The sequence below is a fragment of the Solanum pennellii genome, chromosome 11, assembly GCF_001406875.1.
Source record: "Solanum pennellii chromosome 11, SPENNV200".
Lineage (NCBI taxonomy): Eukaryota > Viridiplantae > Streptophyta > Magnoliopsida > Solanales > Solanaceae > Solanum > Solanum pennellii.
The window spans coordinates 4495504-4512201 of NC_028647.1; the positions used below are offsets into that span (position 1 = coordinate 4495504).

General features: G+C 30.1%; 1 protein-coding gene across 1 annotated transcript in view; it reads right to left on the reverse strand.

The window, feature by feature from the left end:
- The window catches only part of LOC107002970 (condensin complex subunit 3), an 11420-nt gene extending 8366 nt beyond the window's left edge, over positions 1-3054 (reverse strand). The window contains exons 1-3 of the mRNA XM_015201194.2: positions 2543-3054; positions 818-1021; positions 410-555 (exon numbers count right to left, since the gene is read on the reverse strand). Coding sequence (XP_015056680.1) covers positions 410-555; positions 818-1021; positions 2543-2926 — 734 coding nt within the window. The 5' untranslated portion in view covers positions 2927-3054. The remainder of the gene's footprint in view (positions 1-409; positions 556-817; positions 1022-2542) is intronic.
- Between the last annotated feature and the right edge of the window lie 13644 nt (positions 3055-16698).

Consider the following 16698-nt stretch of genomic DNA (forward strand, 5'->3'; position numbering starts at 1 on the left):
AGATTTTGGGGATGATAAGTATTATACTTTAGAAGTTTATTTAATTGATTTCGTTAATGAGTTTTGGATCTTCCGCATTTTATTTACTATTCAAAATTTATATACTGGTAAACGTTGGGGTTTAGATTGTGGTTCGCTCACCTAGTAAGATAAGTGTGGGTGCCACTCGCGGCTCGTTTTGGGTCGTGACAGAAATCAGTTTGACTGACACCAATAAAAGTTCTAAGTGCACACATAACCACAGACACGAAGTATATTCTCTGCAGGAATTTTGATGATAGATGAAAGCTGCACAAAGTAATGGAGAATACACACTTCTCAGTGATCCCCAAGAAAAGAATGGATACCATACCAAGACGAAGAAAGGGGGAGTCAGAGATGATGCATATAGGCAATGGCTTAAAGTTACCTGAGGCTCTGCAGAGGAAATTTACTAGCAATGACGCAATAAGCTGCTTTGCGTACTGATTCACTCACATCCAGGGTACACTCAATTATTGCTGCAGAAGATGCATGAGATGGAGGAAGGCATAAGACGATTGTTCTGCGGACATCCTGCAGAAAATGCAATGTAGAGGAATTCATCAATTCATTTGGATATAGTTACATTAAGACCTTTCAGGAAGTTTTATTTGACAAAGTAAAATATGCATGGATAGCTAGATACTGTAGATCCTTCACTAGTATTAATTAGTATATAGATGAAATGAGTTGCAATGTGCATAATGATTGTTTTGAGTAATACTTATTGAAGTATGATGCGTCACTTTTATCTAAGGAGAATACATTGCTTACACAGAGAGGTAAAAAGACTCACCGCATTTTGTTCAAGAGGAAGTGTCTCCAGAAATAGTTCTAAAATGTCAACATTTTCTGTGTCATTCACGAACCGTGAAAGCGCCCTCACGGAAAAAGTACGGACAGCAGCAACCTTATCACCAACACGCAACTTCATGCACTCTAAAACTTCATCCCAAAGATCAGAGCTGACTTCTGTGTCATCTGGCAATCGTATTATGATCTAAAAGAAAAGAAAATTGTTAAGGAGATTACTACTTACAAGAAGGTATCAATTATTCTACAACTGATCGAGTTAAATGTTGAACAAAAACAGAAGAAAGTACAAGCTCGTATGCTTTCATAAGAAAGAGAAACTCCTAAGATCAAAAGTAGCCAAATTTTGAAAGAAAGAAGGATAATTACCTTACTTTTTGGATGAAACTCGAAACAAGAGAAAACATATTGTGATATTACATAGATCATTTAGTATAAGAAAAATTGATTTCAAACAACTATACCTAGTAACAAACTTGTTGGGGTCAGCTATATTTAAAAGGAATTCACTCTTTTCGGGCTTTTCATTACAATAGTATTAATTATATTTAAAAACAAATTAAGAGTTATTTATAGCTAGAGATACTATCTCTCATACATGACCTAACAAAATACAATTTCTGACCAAGTAAAAGGAATCCTACCAAATACCAAACTTTAATGAAAGTGTAGTACAACTAAATCAAAATCTCAATTAACTGGCATTACCAATATGGATCGTTAACATTTTCACCTAATCTTATATTAATTTAAACTAATTCAAGAGAACATAAATCATTTTCAACTATTTCTTTACTACTGATTTTAAGTCTACCTTGTCCCTTTTAAGCTAACCATCATGGTGTCTCTCATTTTATCACTATGTTTGCTAGTTACACCCTCTCTGAGATGTGATTGTTTCTAATTATAAACTAATAACAACAGAGTCAAGTTAGTCTGAGGTTCTTCCTCTACATGAAAATAAATAAGCTTTAGAGCACGTTATTCCTCTCTTTTTAACATGAATGTCTCCCAAGCAACTAGATATACAAGTACACACCAAAACTCAAATTGATGACAACAATATAGTGAAATACGAAAGTTGGCTTCTAGTGCAAGTGCAATGTCATAAACGCTAAAAAGAAGTTTCCTAATATCTATAGCAGGTAAAAGTTCAGATTTTCAGATTTAAAGTGTGGGCAAAGCTGCACTTTTTAATACATTCATCACTTCCGTCAGATACAATATAGGACGTATTTGCTTTGTACTCTTATCATCTTCTTTTTTGGCTGTCTTACTTTCTTATAATCAGGCTTCTAATTATCCTACCTACCCCATGACAGGGTTAAGGTCCGGGTACATCCTACCCTCTCGGACCCCACTTCTGGGATTCAATGGGTAATTGCTGTTGTACACTATAGGAAGAGTGTAAAACAGTAGCCAAAAGAAGCAATGTGCTCAAGATGATCTCTTCTTAGTTCATATTAATGTGCTTTAAGGAACTACCTTGCATCAAAACACGCTTTACTTATCAGAATTCAAAACAAAATAAAATCTTCCTGCTCTAGCGCTCTCTGCTCAGCAGATTGACAATTGTGAAGTATTTGAAACGTAGAGTTTGAAGACTTTCATACCCAGTGCTTAGTTCAAATATGTATGCAAAATAGGCGCACAAAAATGCATAAAGTAGACATTTTTCACTTATTTTAGAACTTTTAACCATACATACCTCAGAAATTATCTGGCAAGCCCTAATCCTAGCAGTCTTATTGGCTGCTACAGCTGCCACAAGCAAAAACTTCAGAAATCTCTCCAAAAACTCATCACAATCCGAAGCACTTTTAGCATCACGAGCAGTAGCGAAAACAGTAACGAATCTAATGATTCGCTCAGCGGAAGCAGTACGACGCTGAAAGTCAAATATAGGCGTTAACGCTCTCGAAAATGCATCGAAAAACTTCTCCGAGGACTTCATAGCAGAACGAAGAGCTAAAAGCTCCTTCAGCTTCCGTAGATGCGTTGCCTGGGATGATCGAGCATCGTCTAAAACCCTAGCAACTTTTTCAGTCAATTTTCGCTGCAATTCTTCTTCGTCTACTGCTGGAACTGGCATTTTCGTACAATTTTTGCAGAAAATTCTTCGATTTCTTCTCTCTGGATCTGCTTGAGGGTATATTTTTCGGTAGAATTTTTGTAGAACTGATGAATATGGCTTTCAGGGAAATGATTTTGAATTTTTGGAGCGGGAACTTTTTCATTATGGTCCATGTGTTTTATATAAACTAAATAAAAAAAAAGGTCAAAGTCGGCCACTCAAACTTGTTTTGATTATTCATTTAGACACCTCAACTAGAAGTATTACCTATTGAACACTTCAATCATTCTGAATTTGAATCATTTGAATATTTTTTTGAGAACAAACAAAAAATAGAGGATGTGTGAAATACACTCTGACATGTCAATTTGACCAATTAAATAATGACATGTGTTATTTTTTAATCCAAAAAATTATTTAAACATTATATTATAAAGTAAAAAAATAAAAAATTATTTTAAAGTAAAAAAATGAAAAAAAAAAAGTAAAACTTAAACACCACTTCCCTGCCTTCAACTGGAATCCAAAACATACATTTCCTCTAACTCCATTAATGGCGACCCTCCCCTCCTTATACAATTCCATCTTTAACCCGACAAATTTTTTTTTCATCAGCTTTTTTATTAATTATAACTTTTTACTTCATCTCGTTTTTTAGGTAGAGAAAGATGGGGAAAAAAATCTCTCCGAAAAATTTATAAATGAAACAAAATGCTAAGAATTTTGAAACCATTAGAATGGTGGGGGAAGAAGGTAACCACTGATGCTAAGAATTTTGAAATCATTAGAATGATGGGGGAAGAAGATAACCACTGGTGCATGGGTATAGGGGTTGGGGTGGGGTGGGTGGGGTTGATAGAAATAGGGAAGAAGAAGACAATTGTTCTTCTTCTTTTTTGTTAATTATTTTTTTAAAAATTAATTTAGGGGTATAAATTAAGAAAAAAAAAGAAAAATATTATTTTTGATAAATTAACGCGCTCAAGGAAAGTGAAGTACACTTTTTTTTGCCATGTCAACATTTTGTGTCTAATAGGAATGACTTTTGAACAAATAAAGTGTTCAATTGGCACAAGAATTAGTTAAGATGTCTAAATGAATTATGCGGACAACTTTGAGTGGCGGGAAATGACTTAGGCCTAAAAAATAATTATAGTTAGATGAATTCAAATTTAATCACGTGTGGATATCGGCTATAAGATCATTGTTAGTACTAATAAATTGACCACTAAAGGTTACGTTTGGATCTTGAAATTAAATTGTTTTTATGAAAAATGTTGATATTTAATGTGAATTTTTCTATAGATAAATTGAACTTTATTTCAGACATTGGGTGAGAAAGAAAAAACTAAATTTCAAAAATTTATTACTACTTATGATTTAAGCATTTGAATTTTTTTTTAAAAAAATCTGCATAAATGTATATAGTATTAGAAGATATAAGTATTTTTTTATCAAATTCATATTGTTACGGTTCCATTTTAGTTTAATTTTTTGTTTAATATTTATGGAAGAAGAAGACGATATTCCTTTCAAATTTGCAAAAGTTTTACTGTTTTGTGTTTTTTCCTCTTGGATTTCAATTTTTAATTCAAATATTTTTATATAACATATTATTGAGGAAATAATTTTAGCGGATTAGAGTAGAATGTTAGTAGGTATAGGTTAGATCGTTGTTGCAAATAAATATTGTGAGATAAATATTGAGAATACTCTAAACTTGACGTAAATTATTAGTTTTATCATCAAACTATTAACAGTCTTAAAAACATTCATCTACTTGACTAACTAAAATTAGATACACCCTAACTCCCTCTGATCTGACACATCACGTAGCAAGTGATCTCAAACCAATGTAAGAGCATGAAATTCTTAATAAAAAGTTGAGAGAATAAATAGGTGTTTTTAAGGCGATCAATAGTTCAGAGGTAATAATATATGTCAAGTTTAAGAATATTTCAGTACTTCTCTCTAAATACTATAAAATAATTAAATTAGAATAAATTAAAATGTAACAAAATTGAATGAGTTGAGATTTAATCAATATCTTACTCGATATCAATCCAAGTAACTATTATACGAATTATTAATCTATCCATTTATTAATAGAATCCATTTTAATTCGTCTTAAATTAGCTCAATCTGCTAACTTGATGTAATCGAAGGGAACAATTATTTTTGAAGTGAATTGTTAAGTTTGTGATTGAAGACTTTTGGGAGATCTAAATACATAATTTAGTTCATTTAGCTTTTTATTTAGTACAATGTTATATTTTTTGTTAGTTGGTTAGGTCTTAACTGAAATATATATACCAACATGGATTGTGGTGCACTGGTGGGGAATGCTTCACCCTTAACCAGAGGTCTCGGGTTCGAGCCATGGGTATGGAGAAAATTCTGTTGGGAGCGCCACCCCCAAATGGGCCCTGCAGTGCGCGATCCAAATTTAGTTCCAATGTATCTCCAAACACCAGGTGGGAAACCAAAAAAAAACCAAAAAATAAAAAATAAAAATTGAAATGTATATATTTGTTTCATATAATACGTGCTATTGATCCACTAACAAGTGACGTTTATATATTTTTCAGATGAAGTGTGGATTGTGGTAATCTCCATATAGTTGTTGCACATATAGGGGTCATTTGGTAAAAAAAAAAAAATAATGCAGAGATTGGGAACGCACGAATTAGTAGTGTAGGGTGTATTTTTTTTATCAAGTGTTTGGTTCATTACTTCTGATCTTATTTAGCGTGTGGATTAAAACACTACAAAAAGCTTCTTTTCAATTATACCCTGGCATTATTATGAGATTTTTTGTTTTATATAATCGATCAAGGTAGATAATTGCCGGACAATATTATACTTTATGGTCTTCTAACTAGATATGAGAAGAATATTTTGTGGTCATGTTTGTTATTTTGTCACTTGAATTATTTGAGGGTTAACAATTATTATCTTAATAATAATTTAATCGCTTAAAAACGTTAATTTTCAATTTAGAATAGATAGACCGCCTACTTTAAAATTGAAAAGACGCTATAATCGAATAAATCATCTACATTTACATAAAAAAAAATTGCAAGTAGTAATTTTAATATGTGTGAGACCCTGTGGTTCTTTCGCATAATATGTGTATCATTGCATAAGTGTATGAGGCTTATATGACTTGGCGTATCATTTCATGAGAATAAGGTTGCAAAGGACAAGAAAAGAAATCAAAGAATTAGACTAACGTTATGGATAAAGGATACCCTTAAATAAGTTCGAGTTAAAGAATGTCTCTTCTAACATCCCGTCTGTTCGAAAAGTTCAAGTTATTAATTCGAAAAGTTATCTAGTACTTTTGGGTAAGACAAGGAGTCTTATATGATAATAAGGATGTTTTATAAGGTGATATAGTCGCCCAATGATCGTAAGTTAAGTTTTGATGTCAAGCAAGTTGAAACATAAAAAGTCGGCAAAGTTAGAGTAAGTTTCTTTGATAAATTTTCTGAAATTTGGGTTAAATGTCTCAAAAAATTTCTCTAAGTCTATAAAGTTTTAGAAGAACCCCAATATACTAAATCAAAGGTCTACAAGTCTACTTTCCAACACACTAAACCATTTATTCATACGACTTCAGAATTAAGAGATATTCCGTTTCAGTGAGACTGCACAAGCAGGCATGGGTCCCTCGCCCCTTTGTCGGTTTAGCTTTATATGATTTGGTTTCACTTTGTTTAAACTCAATTTTTCATTCAAATAATAAGAAAAACGATTATAAATCCTTTCTAAAGGTTCCCCTATCATCCAAGCAAATATCTACGAGATTTCAACATGATTTCATTCTCGAAATGTTTATAGAGATTATGTCACTCTTTCCTCCTCTTTGGTTGTGATTTTAAGGATTCTTTGTGGTGAAGGGATCTCGTTTACGCTGTGTTGTTGTTTGGAGGTTATAATTCTCATACTTCATTTTATTGAGTGAGTCCAAGTTATAGTTATGCTATATAAGCAAGAAAACAAATAGACAACTATCGTATTTTTATAGTTATGTAATGTTGGGCTGTTTTTGATGTACTTTCTGATGTTTTTTGTTGCTGGAATTTTTTAAAATTATTTGTTTAATTGTGGTTGTTATTGATATGAGTTTGGAAGAGAAGAATGGGTATAGTTGGGCAATCAATTGTAAGATAAATGAGTGTAACATTAGTTTTATTATTGCATTGCAATTTTCGAATGACTTGTTCATGGTTCAACGTCTTGTATTTGAGGAGACTCTTTGTAATTTAGGAGGCATGCTACAATACTATAAGCTCCATCAATTTTAAGTTAAGGTTCTTCCGTTTTATTTTCTTATTGCTTATTAAGAAAAACACATGGTTCCAAACGTAATTATTGGACGAATTCACAGGATGGTGATTGAAAATCGTAAGTTTGAATTATTATGGTTATATTAAATAATTATAGGATTGCATTACATATATTTTTTCTGATTTTAATGGTTTGAAGACTCATGATTTGAATTTGGTTGTGGTTATTTTTTGGTAAAGGAGAGGTATGGCGATACGCAGAATTTTTATTATTGTACAGGCATACTCTGATTGGTTGTTGTCGACTATTGTATAGGTCTCCACTTGTTAAAAGCTATTGCAAAAATGTATATTGCGTCAATAAATTTGTGGTTTTAATGTAGAGAAGAAAAAGTAATAAAACATACATTTAAAATGGGCCTGGTGAGCTAATTACTGTGTTAGTAAGCTCTAACTTTGACACTGACGTATATATTCTGCCTCTAATGGTTGTGTGACATGATTACATATAGATTACATACTATAAGGAAGGAGTGTAATCCGCATTAATACTACAAGACCCAAAACTGAGGTATATTAAGGCTAAGCGTTACTTCCCTTGAGCATAAATTTTAGAATCATAAATCGTGAAAGATTGTTTTACTATTTTATAGTTAGTAAGACCTTCCGTAAAAAGCATTGGGATTGTAGCTAATGTACTTTTGTGACTCAATTATGTTGATATTCCACTCGTTCGGTTATATAGGTTACTAGGTGTCTATGTGCCATTTTGTCGATTCCCTTGATTGTAAGTCCGTGTGTATATATTATTGTTCTTCTTTAGGTGTTGAAACTTAGAAATATTAGGGAGGGATATTAAGAGTTTGAAATCAATCCTCCTTTCTCGCTACTTTTTTCTTTTTTGAAAAGCATAAAATTAATATGTCCATTTCTGAAATTTTTAAATGTAACTCGTATGTGTAAGGACATGTTCTTGTGGAAATACTTTCTTTTAGAAAATACCAAGGAAACATATATAAAAACTAGGTGAAACACTTTAAGATCTTTATGAACATGCTCAGGTTGAAGTTACCGTTCTTAATTTGATTTAAGTTTTCTAGTTTAATCTACAAGCATATGTTTATATGAGATATTTGCATGTGATACAAAATTGATTCGAGATTATAAGGACAAGAGTATGAGCGACCCAAGATTGGCAACATGACTCAGGTAACAAAAATGCATTACGAATTCATAACATTACATGTTATGTGTTCTCCTTCCGAGCTATAATCGCAAGGTATGGGGCTTATTGCCTATAATTATACGTATGTACACCGATGGCTATAAATTGGCGAAAATGATGTCGGTTTGCATCGGAAGACACCACAATTGCTAGCACTTGGTTGGATATGACATTCATTTGCATCTATATATATGTATTCACCACATACAATTATGCGAGCATATCATGCTTATTTAATTCATATAAGGTAGGATGTAAGCTATGGAGGCTATAAGAGTTTCTGTTTCATGTGGTATCTTAATTACTCTTTTTATTTTTTGTCTTACATATCAGTACATTTTATCCACGTGAACGTCTCATTGTTTGGAGACGTTGCATTTTTGTTTCATGCGTGCAGGTCCAGATAGGGATTCTAATTAACCTCTCCACTAAGATTTATGATTCAGCTGTCAGTTGCACCTCTTCTTTCTGGAGCTTTCGTAGGATATTTACTTTTGTTGTACAGTTCCGATATAGTCGAGGCCTAATCTCGATCAGTGCTTATGACATGTCATAGAGGCTATTATGGACACAGTATGCTGGATTTCTTTCTGTCGCTTTCAGTTTCCAGCACATAAGCTAGGCATGTATAAATATGTTTGTATGTGTATATGTCCTCAATTATTGCCTTGTCGACCAGCTAGTATTTTATTTTATTTTTTTTGGCTTGTCTACCTTTGTCTATATAAGTTGTTATTCAGGTTATGACTCAAATGGTCCAGGCTTAATATTTTAAATTTTACGTTACCTAACCTTGTAGGCCCACAGTTAAGCTAGTTGGTAGGTTTCAGTGGCTAACTCGATTGCATAAGGTGTAGAATGCCAAGCATGCCTCCCCTAGTCCGGGGCGTGACAATATGTATGCAATTTATAAATTGTTCAAAATACAACAATTAGAAACCACATATAAACCAACAAATAATATATTCAATTAAGATCACAAACGTCATGTGGTGATATATTTGCCTTTTCAATTAGTAAATATTAAACAACTCACATTTTAAATATTGTATTGATATTTATTGCATTTATTTATTAACAAACAAGTCTATTCAAATAATGAAATTCGTAAGCTAATTTATTTAAGGGAAAAGAGTCTGAAATATATTCGAACTTAGACCGAAAATTGTTGTTACGATACCAAACTTTGGAAATGACATTTTACCCCCTGCACTATTTAATAGTGTATTTTAAAGATATATATATGTGTCCACATGGACATAAAAAATTGCATAAATATAAATAGTGATGTGTCCACGTGAACATATATACCTTTAAAATACACTATTAAATAGTTTAGGGTAAAAAATACACTATTAAATAGTTCAGGGATAAATGTCCTCCATAAAGTTTGGTATCGTAACAACAATTTCAACTAAAGTTAGAGTATTTTTCAGACCATTTTCCTTTATTTAAATAAATTTACTAGTACAAATATAAAATATAAAATCAAGAAAATAAATAAAATTATTCCAAGGATATTTTTGTCTTTACATAGATAATCTTGTATTAAATTCAATGTATTACTAATACCACGACATGGAAGGTATTAGTAATATCTCCTTAATTATAATACCTATACCTAGGCCCAGAAATTTTACCAAACATAGTTTTAAATCATATCATACATAATACATGGACTATTTCTCCTAATACCTTCTACCGAACGACACCATATATTCTTATTTTATTCTCTATCTTGCATAAGCGAATATATATAAATTTCTCTCATGCGAATAAATTTGATATATATGAACTTAAGCAATTCTTCTATCTAGACTCTGGAGACTATACCCTAGGTTATGATTTATATCGAGCCGTGATAAAGCATATGCTGATGGAGAAGATGTCTCATCTATTCCTTTGGAGGAGTCCCTTGCTCATATTGATCTGAGAGATATTGATATTGAAGAAGATGTCACGAGGGTGTGAAATGAAATGTCCACATGTATGACTTTTTTGAAGAGTTGTGTTATTTTTCTAAAAGGTGGTGATTTCAAGGATTATGACCTTTATGATAAGGTACAATAATAACATGTTCACACTAATCTTTGGTGCCTGCAAATTAGGGATTTGTTGGGGGGGGGGGGGGGTTCCTTTCATTTTTTAACAACGCTTTTTATTCAGCACATACAAATTCTAGTGTACTTAACTATTTCGAGTGGTTCGCTAACGTCGTGATTTTTTGTACCAATATAATATATCTGTGAGTAAGTTTATTCTCCTGAAGGATATATTCTATTAACCTCGAGTACTTGAGGAGATTAATTTTCTTAAAGTACACTCTGTATTCATTGGTTCAATATTTGCTCTTTTCAATATTTGTTATGTTTTGCTATAAATTATATTTTATTTAATAATTTTAACATTCTGAAATATACTTTAAATTTTAATTTCTCTTACAAAATTTTACAAAATTAGATCTTAGTAAATCAAATTAAACAACAGTGGCAACTTGATTCCTTTCAAATTCCAAAGTCTCTTTAATAAATAAAGATTTACTATAGACTATTATTTTATGTGGATAATGGATGCAAAAAGACTAGAGTGTTATAATTGTATATAATTTATAAGAAAAATATTTTCTTTACACAAAACATATCTTCCTTCTTTCTTATTTATCCTACTATTGATATATGTATTTCCTTCTTTCTTATTTATCCTACTATTGATATACGTATTTCCTTCATATGACAGGAGTAGAATTTAAACTTAGACTATTTTTGTTGGTCAAAAAGTATATCTGATGAGTAAGAGACTTGAACCCTTATTTATCCTACTATTGATATATATATTTCCTTCATCTGACAGGAGTAGAATTTTAAACTTAGACTATTTTTGTTGGTCAAAAAGTATATGGGTGAGAGACTTGGACCCATTAAGCAAGGAGGCACACAAGTTAGAAGTAATAGGTGACAAGGATTATGTTTTGGATTTGTCGAATTTGAAGATTTGAACTCTATGAATAGTGCGATACAAGTGTCACCTGTTATAATTGGATCTATGAATGGTGTAATACAAGCGTCACCTGTTATAATTGGAGGTATTTAATCTGATATTGAGATAAAGAGAATTACAAGTAAAGTTGGTAGCGAGATAGGTCGTTTCCCTCCAGAAAGATGAGTAGGCGAAATGACAATTTTAGGGTCATGAAAACTTTAGTGGAGGTCGAGGGTAAGGTAAAAATGACTTTGTTGGAGGACGTGACAGAGATCAAAGATGACGAGGTGGTGACAATTAACAACAAGGAAGAGGGAGAGGCGGACGGAGAGGTTGCCTAATCCAGATTCCTTCTTCAGCATAGTCTGGCTGGACAAGTTTTGTGTGAAATGTTTTGATCGAGTTTTGTATTGTTTTTTTGCCGCAACAACGACAAAATACGTGTAGTTTAATTTAAAATATTTCTATTGTATTCTTCCGTTTTCAAAAAAAGTATTAAAGGGATAAACAAAACATCTAACATTAAGCTTAATCACCCAACATGAAAAACAAGGTCCAGAAAACTCAAAGAAGAATTGAATATGACTATCAAAATATAGTTAAAATAGGTAGTTGTAAAAAAAAAACTATCACAACAAAAAACATACAACTACCTTGTTATCGGCTAGATAAGCCAATCAAGGATAAGAAAATAAACACTATATTTTGTCAATGTTGTTAGAACTAAACAACGTGACAAAACATACCCATCACAATTAGATTCAAATAAATTGTAAAACTTAGCATGATTTCAATAAGATTCAAATAAATTGTAAAACTTAGCATGATTTCGACATATTTTGAGGAACAAAAATTAAAAACTCAAGTTATAACAATAACGAGAAAAAATGTTTGCAAAAAAATTTTCATAGTTATTATCGCATCAAGTTAAGCCCAAGAATATTAATAGAATTAAGTACGAAAAAATTTCTTAGGATTCAAAAATTATATGATTAAGAGACTTTAGCTCAAGAAATTATTCTATCGTTTAAAAATTTTCAACACTAGTCTTATCACTTCATCATTTTACTCCATATATATAATAATAAGTCAAAAGTTTCTATAAGCCCAATGTTGAGTTATCAAAATTACTTGTTAATTTATAGTTATACTTAAACATAATTAATCACTTTCATATTTCACTATTTAATTTTTTTCAGAGTCCTCTTACATTAGTTCTACGGTTACATATATATGAAAATAATATTCACTTACTATTATTTTGATGGACGGCTAGGGAAAGTTAAGTAACTAAATCCATTAAAAAAAGAAGAAGAGCCTCCTTAAAGTCTGGCAAAATATAAAATTGAGACGTAACTTCGAATAAAAAAAGAAGGATAGCCTCCCTAAAGTCTGGCAAAATATAAAAGGGAAAATTGTATATAATAGCAAACTAATAACCTAAAATAAATGGAGTAGCTAGGGTTTGATTTAATTGTGCTCCATAGCAAATGTTAGCCAAAGTTAAACAGGCGTCTCTCTCCCAAAAATCTCGCTCGCCACTCTCCCTCTGCTCGCCTCTCTCGCTTTATACACAGAAGTGTATAAATTCTGTTTCTGTTTTGTATAAAGCGAGAGAAAATTGTATATACACATGCAAAAACATATATCTTCGTGTTATACACTTAATTATACAATTTACAAACATTTTACTCCAAATATTGCAGAGAAAAAGGCCAACGAATTATACAATTGAAGTGAAATACAATTTTCTCTAGCTTTATACAACAGAAGTGTATATATTGTATTTCTGTTTTTGTATAAAGCGAGAGAAAAAAATATATCTTCTTGCTATACACTTATAATTATGCAATATACATACATTTTAATTCGATTCAATTGTATGCAAAGCAAATTTTATAAAAATATTGCAGCGAAATAGGCAGCGAATTATACAATTGTGCATTATACAATTGCAGTGAAATAGGATAGCGAATTATACAATTGCAGCGAAATAGGCCAGCGAATTATACAATTTAGGCCAGCGAATTATACAATTGTGTATGTATAGCGAATTATACAGTTTTATGTTTGCTATGGAGCGTAATTATGCAAACTTTGCTATAGCATACAAATATGAATTTTTTGTTTGCTATATGTGAAAGTTGCCCAATATAAAATTAAGACGTAACTTCGAATAAATAGGATAAACCAAATGGGCCTAATATGATTGAAATTAGATAGTTGAGATGGACTAATTTATGTCTTTTTTCAGATTGGACTTTTTGATGGGCTGAACCAAGAAATGCAAGTTAGAATCCCAAATAAATGTGGAAATTCAACTATGATCATCATGATCTTTATGTTGGACCCTATCAGTTAGAACATTTTTAGTTGAAAAATGTATCGCGTATATAAAAAAGAAAAAATCGTATAAAAAAGCAAACTATTGATTCAAATTATATGTTACAACCAAAATTTATTTTATTTATAACTTACAGCAAATATCTCATTGTTTTTGTCATCTGATTCGATATACAATTAGTCATTTTTTATGTACAATTACCCATTTGGTATACAAATGTATAATATGTATGTGTTTGTATAAAGCGAGAAAAAAGTGTATATACAAATACAAAGACATATATTTTCGTTCTATACACTTATAATTATACATATACATATCTTATCATACAAATTACAATGTATAAATGATTTATACAAAATTGAATAATCTGTATGGAATTAGATGTATCCAGCGAATTATACAAATCAAAAACCACATAACAGACATAAAATTTGTCATGTAGCGCAATTTTACAATCTATAACTATAACATACAAATACGATTTTTATATTTGCTAGATATGAAAGTTGTTTTGTAAAAAATTATTTCACACGACCTATTAAAAATATATATAACATATATATTATTATATCTTGAATACTTTTAGCAAAATCTTTTATATATTTTTTGGCAATACATATACTTCTTGTTGAACCTATCATGTAACTTGATGGAGGTGATAGAAAAGAATTTCCACAAGACTTCTATTGTACAATAACTTGCCTTAGTACATGTATTTCCAATTTAACACAATCACCATCCACTAATTTTGGTCTCAATCACAAGTGACATAATTTCTTTGCTTTAAATTATTTATTATTACTTTATATTATAATATAATGTTTCTTTTTAGTACATTCCACTTTGTCCAAAAAGTTTGGGGTGATAAAGACATGGTAACCCATGTATATACACTTTATACATATGAGAATATCTATTAGATAAGCATTGTTGCTTTAGTGGTTTGTACTTGGCAAATCAAATGTGAAAATTCTTGATTCTCTTTTACAAAATAATTTCTCCTAGAATATTTTTTGTGGAATCATCTATCCATGAATACAAATTTGCTAAAGAAAATTTTATTTATTCACTTTCGTTTTGTCCCTCGAAGAAATAACTAAGAAATTAGGAAAAAAAACAAGTAGAAAAATTAGTAGAAATAAGATATGTGTATATTATATTTTTTTTAAATTTGATTTATAAAATTACACTATGTTTCTCTGTGTTAAAAGAGATATTTAGCGGCAATTAATTTCTTTTTATATTTGCCGCAGAATATTTAGCTGTAGTTGAGTTAATGTTATCATACATAAAATCATTTTTAGTCTTTAACGACATTTATAAAAGATAATAATTATACATATATATATATATATATATATATATATATATATATATATATTTGTTTATTTATTATGCGCTCTATTTGTTGTAGTGTTTGATGTTGTTATTGAGTATTGGGTTTAATTTTTATATATAGTGTTAGAGTAAATATTTTTTGCGCACAACTAAGTTAGTTAACAATCAAATATATGTATTGAGTAGAGTACTGATGTAAAATTTAAAATTTATAAAGTTAGAATTTAAGTTTTTTAAATGTTTCATAGATTGGATTAATAAACTTCACATATTAATTGATTTAAAAATAAATAAATATAGAATCTGCAGTCTTTTTACTGATCCATGCTTACTTCGCAATTTATTTACGCAAATATCACTTCTTAATGACATTGAAATTTAGGTTTTGTTCATATTCATATTCAGGGGTGACTCGACAATGTTAAAAAAAATGTGTCTTAGGCCTCCAAATTTAAGGGGCTTCATTTTTAATAATATTATGTTATAAGTTAATATTTTTAACAAATATTGAATATTATTTGCAGAAAAAGTAATTTTTTCATGAAAAATGAAAGAATTATAGAAGAAATTTGATATATTTGAAGTACTATATCTCATGAAAAACAATTTAAAATAAGAATGGTTATATTATCATTTGAAGACTAGAAGAAATTAATTATACAAAATTATTGACGATTTAAATTTAAGGTCTCCATTTAATTTTTACTTTAGACCAATAATATGCTTGAGCCACTCTTGTTTATATTATGGAAGTCGTGATAATACATCCTTACGAAATTACTCTTTCAAATAACATTAAATCCAAATATAATATTTGTTCTTATTTCTTAACTTGGTAGATTAAATATTAAACTGTTGTTCAAGTCTAATATTTTAACTTTTAAATCGTAAATCCATATATTATTTCCTTTGTCTCATGGCACTATTTCCTTTTTAGTATGTAATTTTTCCTTATATGGTAAATATGTAAAGGTATAATTCATTTTTTTCCTATTTAATCCCACTTAATTTTAAAGACTGTATCTAATACATTTATGAAGATCTAGAGAGAAAAGTGAGTTACGTTTTTTAAGAATAATTTGATAAACATTTCAATGTCTTTATTATTTTTTAAATTTCGTATCGAATCAAATATTATCACATAAAATAGAATGGAGAGAGTATCTCGTAAGATTTATAGTCATTGTAAAAGAAAATTTATAATGCTTACATATTTAAATATTCGTAAATAATATCCCTCGTAAACAAAGAATTTGTGATGCATCGATAAGTAGCCAAAACCTAAGAGAATATTGCTCAAATCGAGACAAACAATAAATTTATTTATTGTTATTATCACCATCAAATTATCATTACTCCAAAATTTATAGTCACATTCACAAGATTAGTCTAAAAACATGAATTTAATATATACATATATAACTATACAAAATCGTTCATATAAAATAAGATTAGTGACTTGAAAATAAGATATGGCTATATATGTCCAATGAAAAGTTAATTTAATATCATTTTTATATTGGATTTTTTTATCTTTTTATTTTATTTTGGGAAAAGGCTCAAATATGCTATTAAACTTTTTAAAAAGACTCATTTATGCCATCCGTTA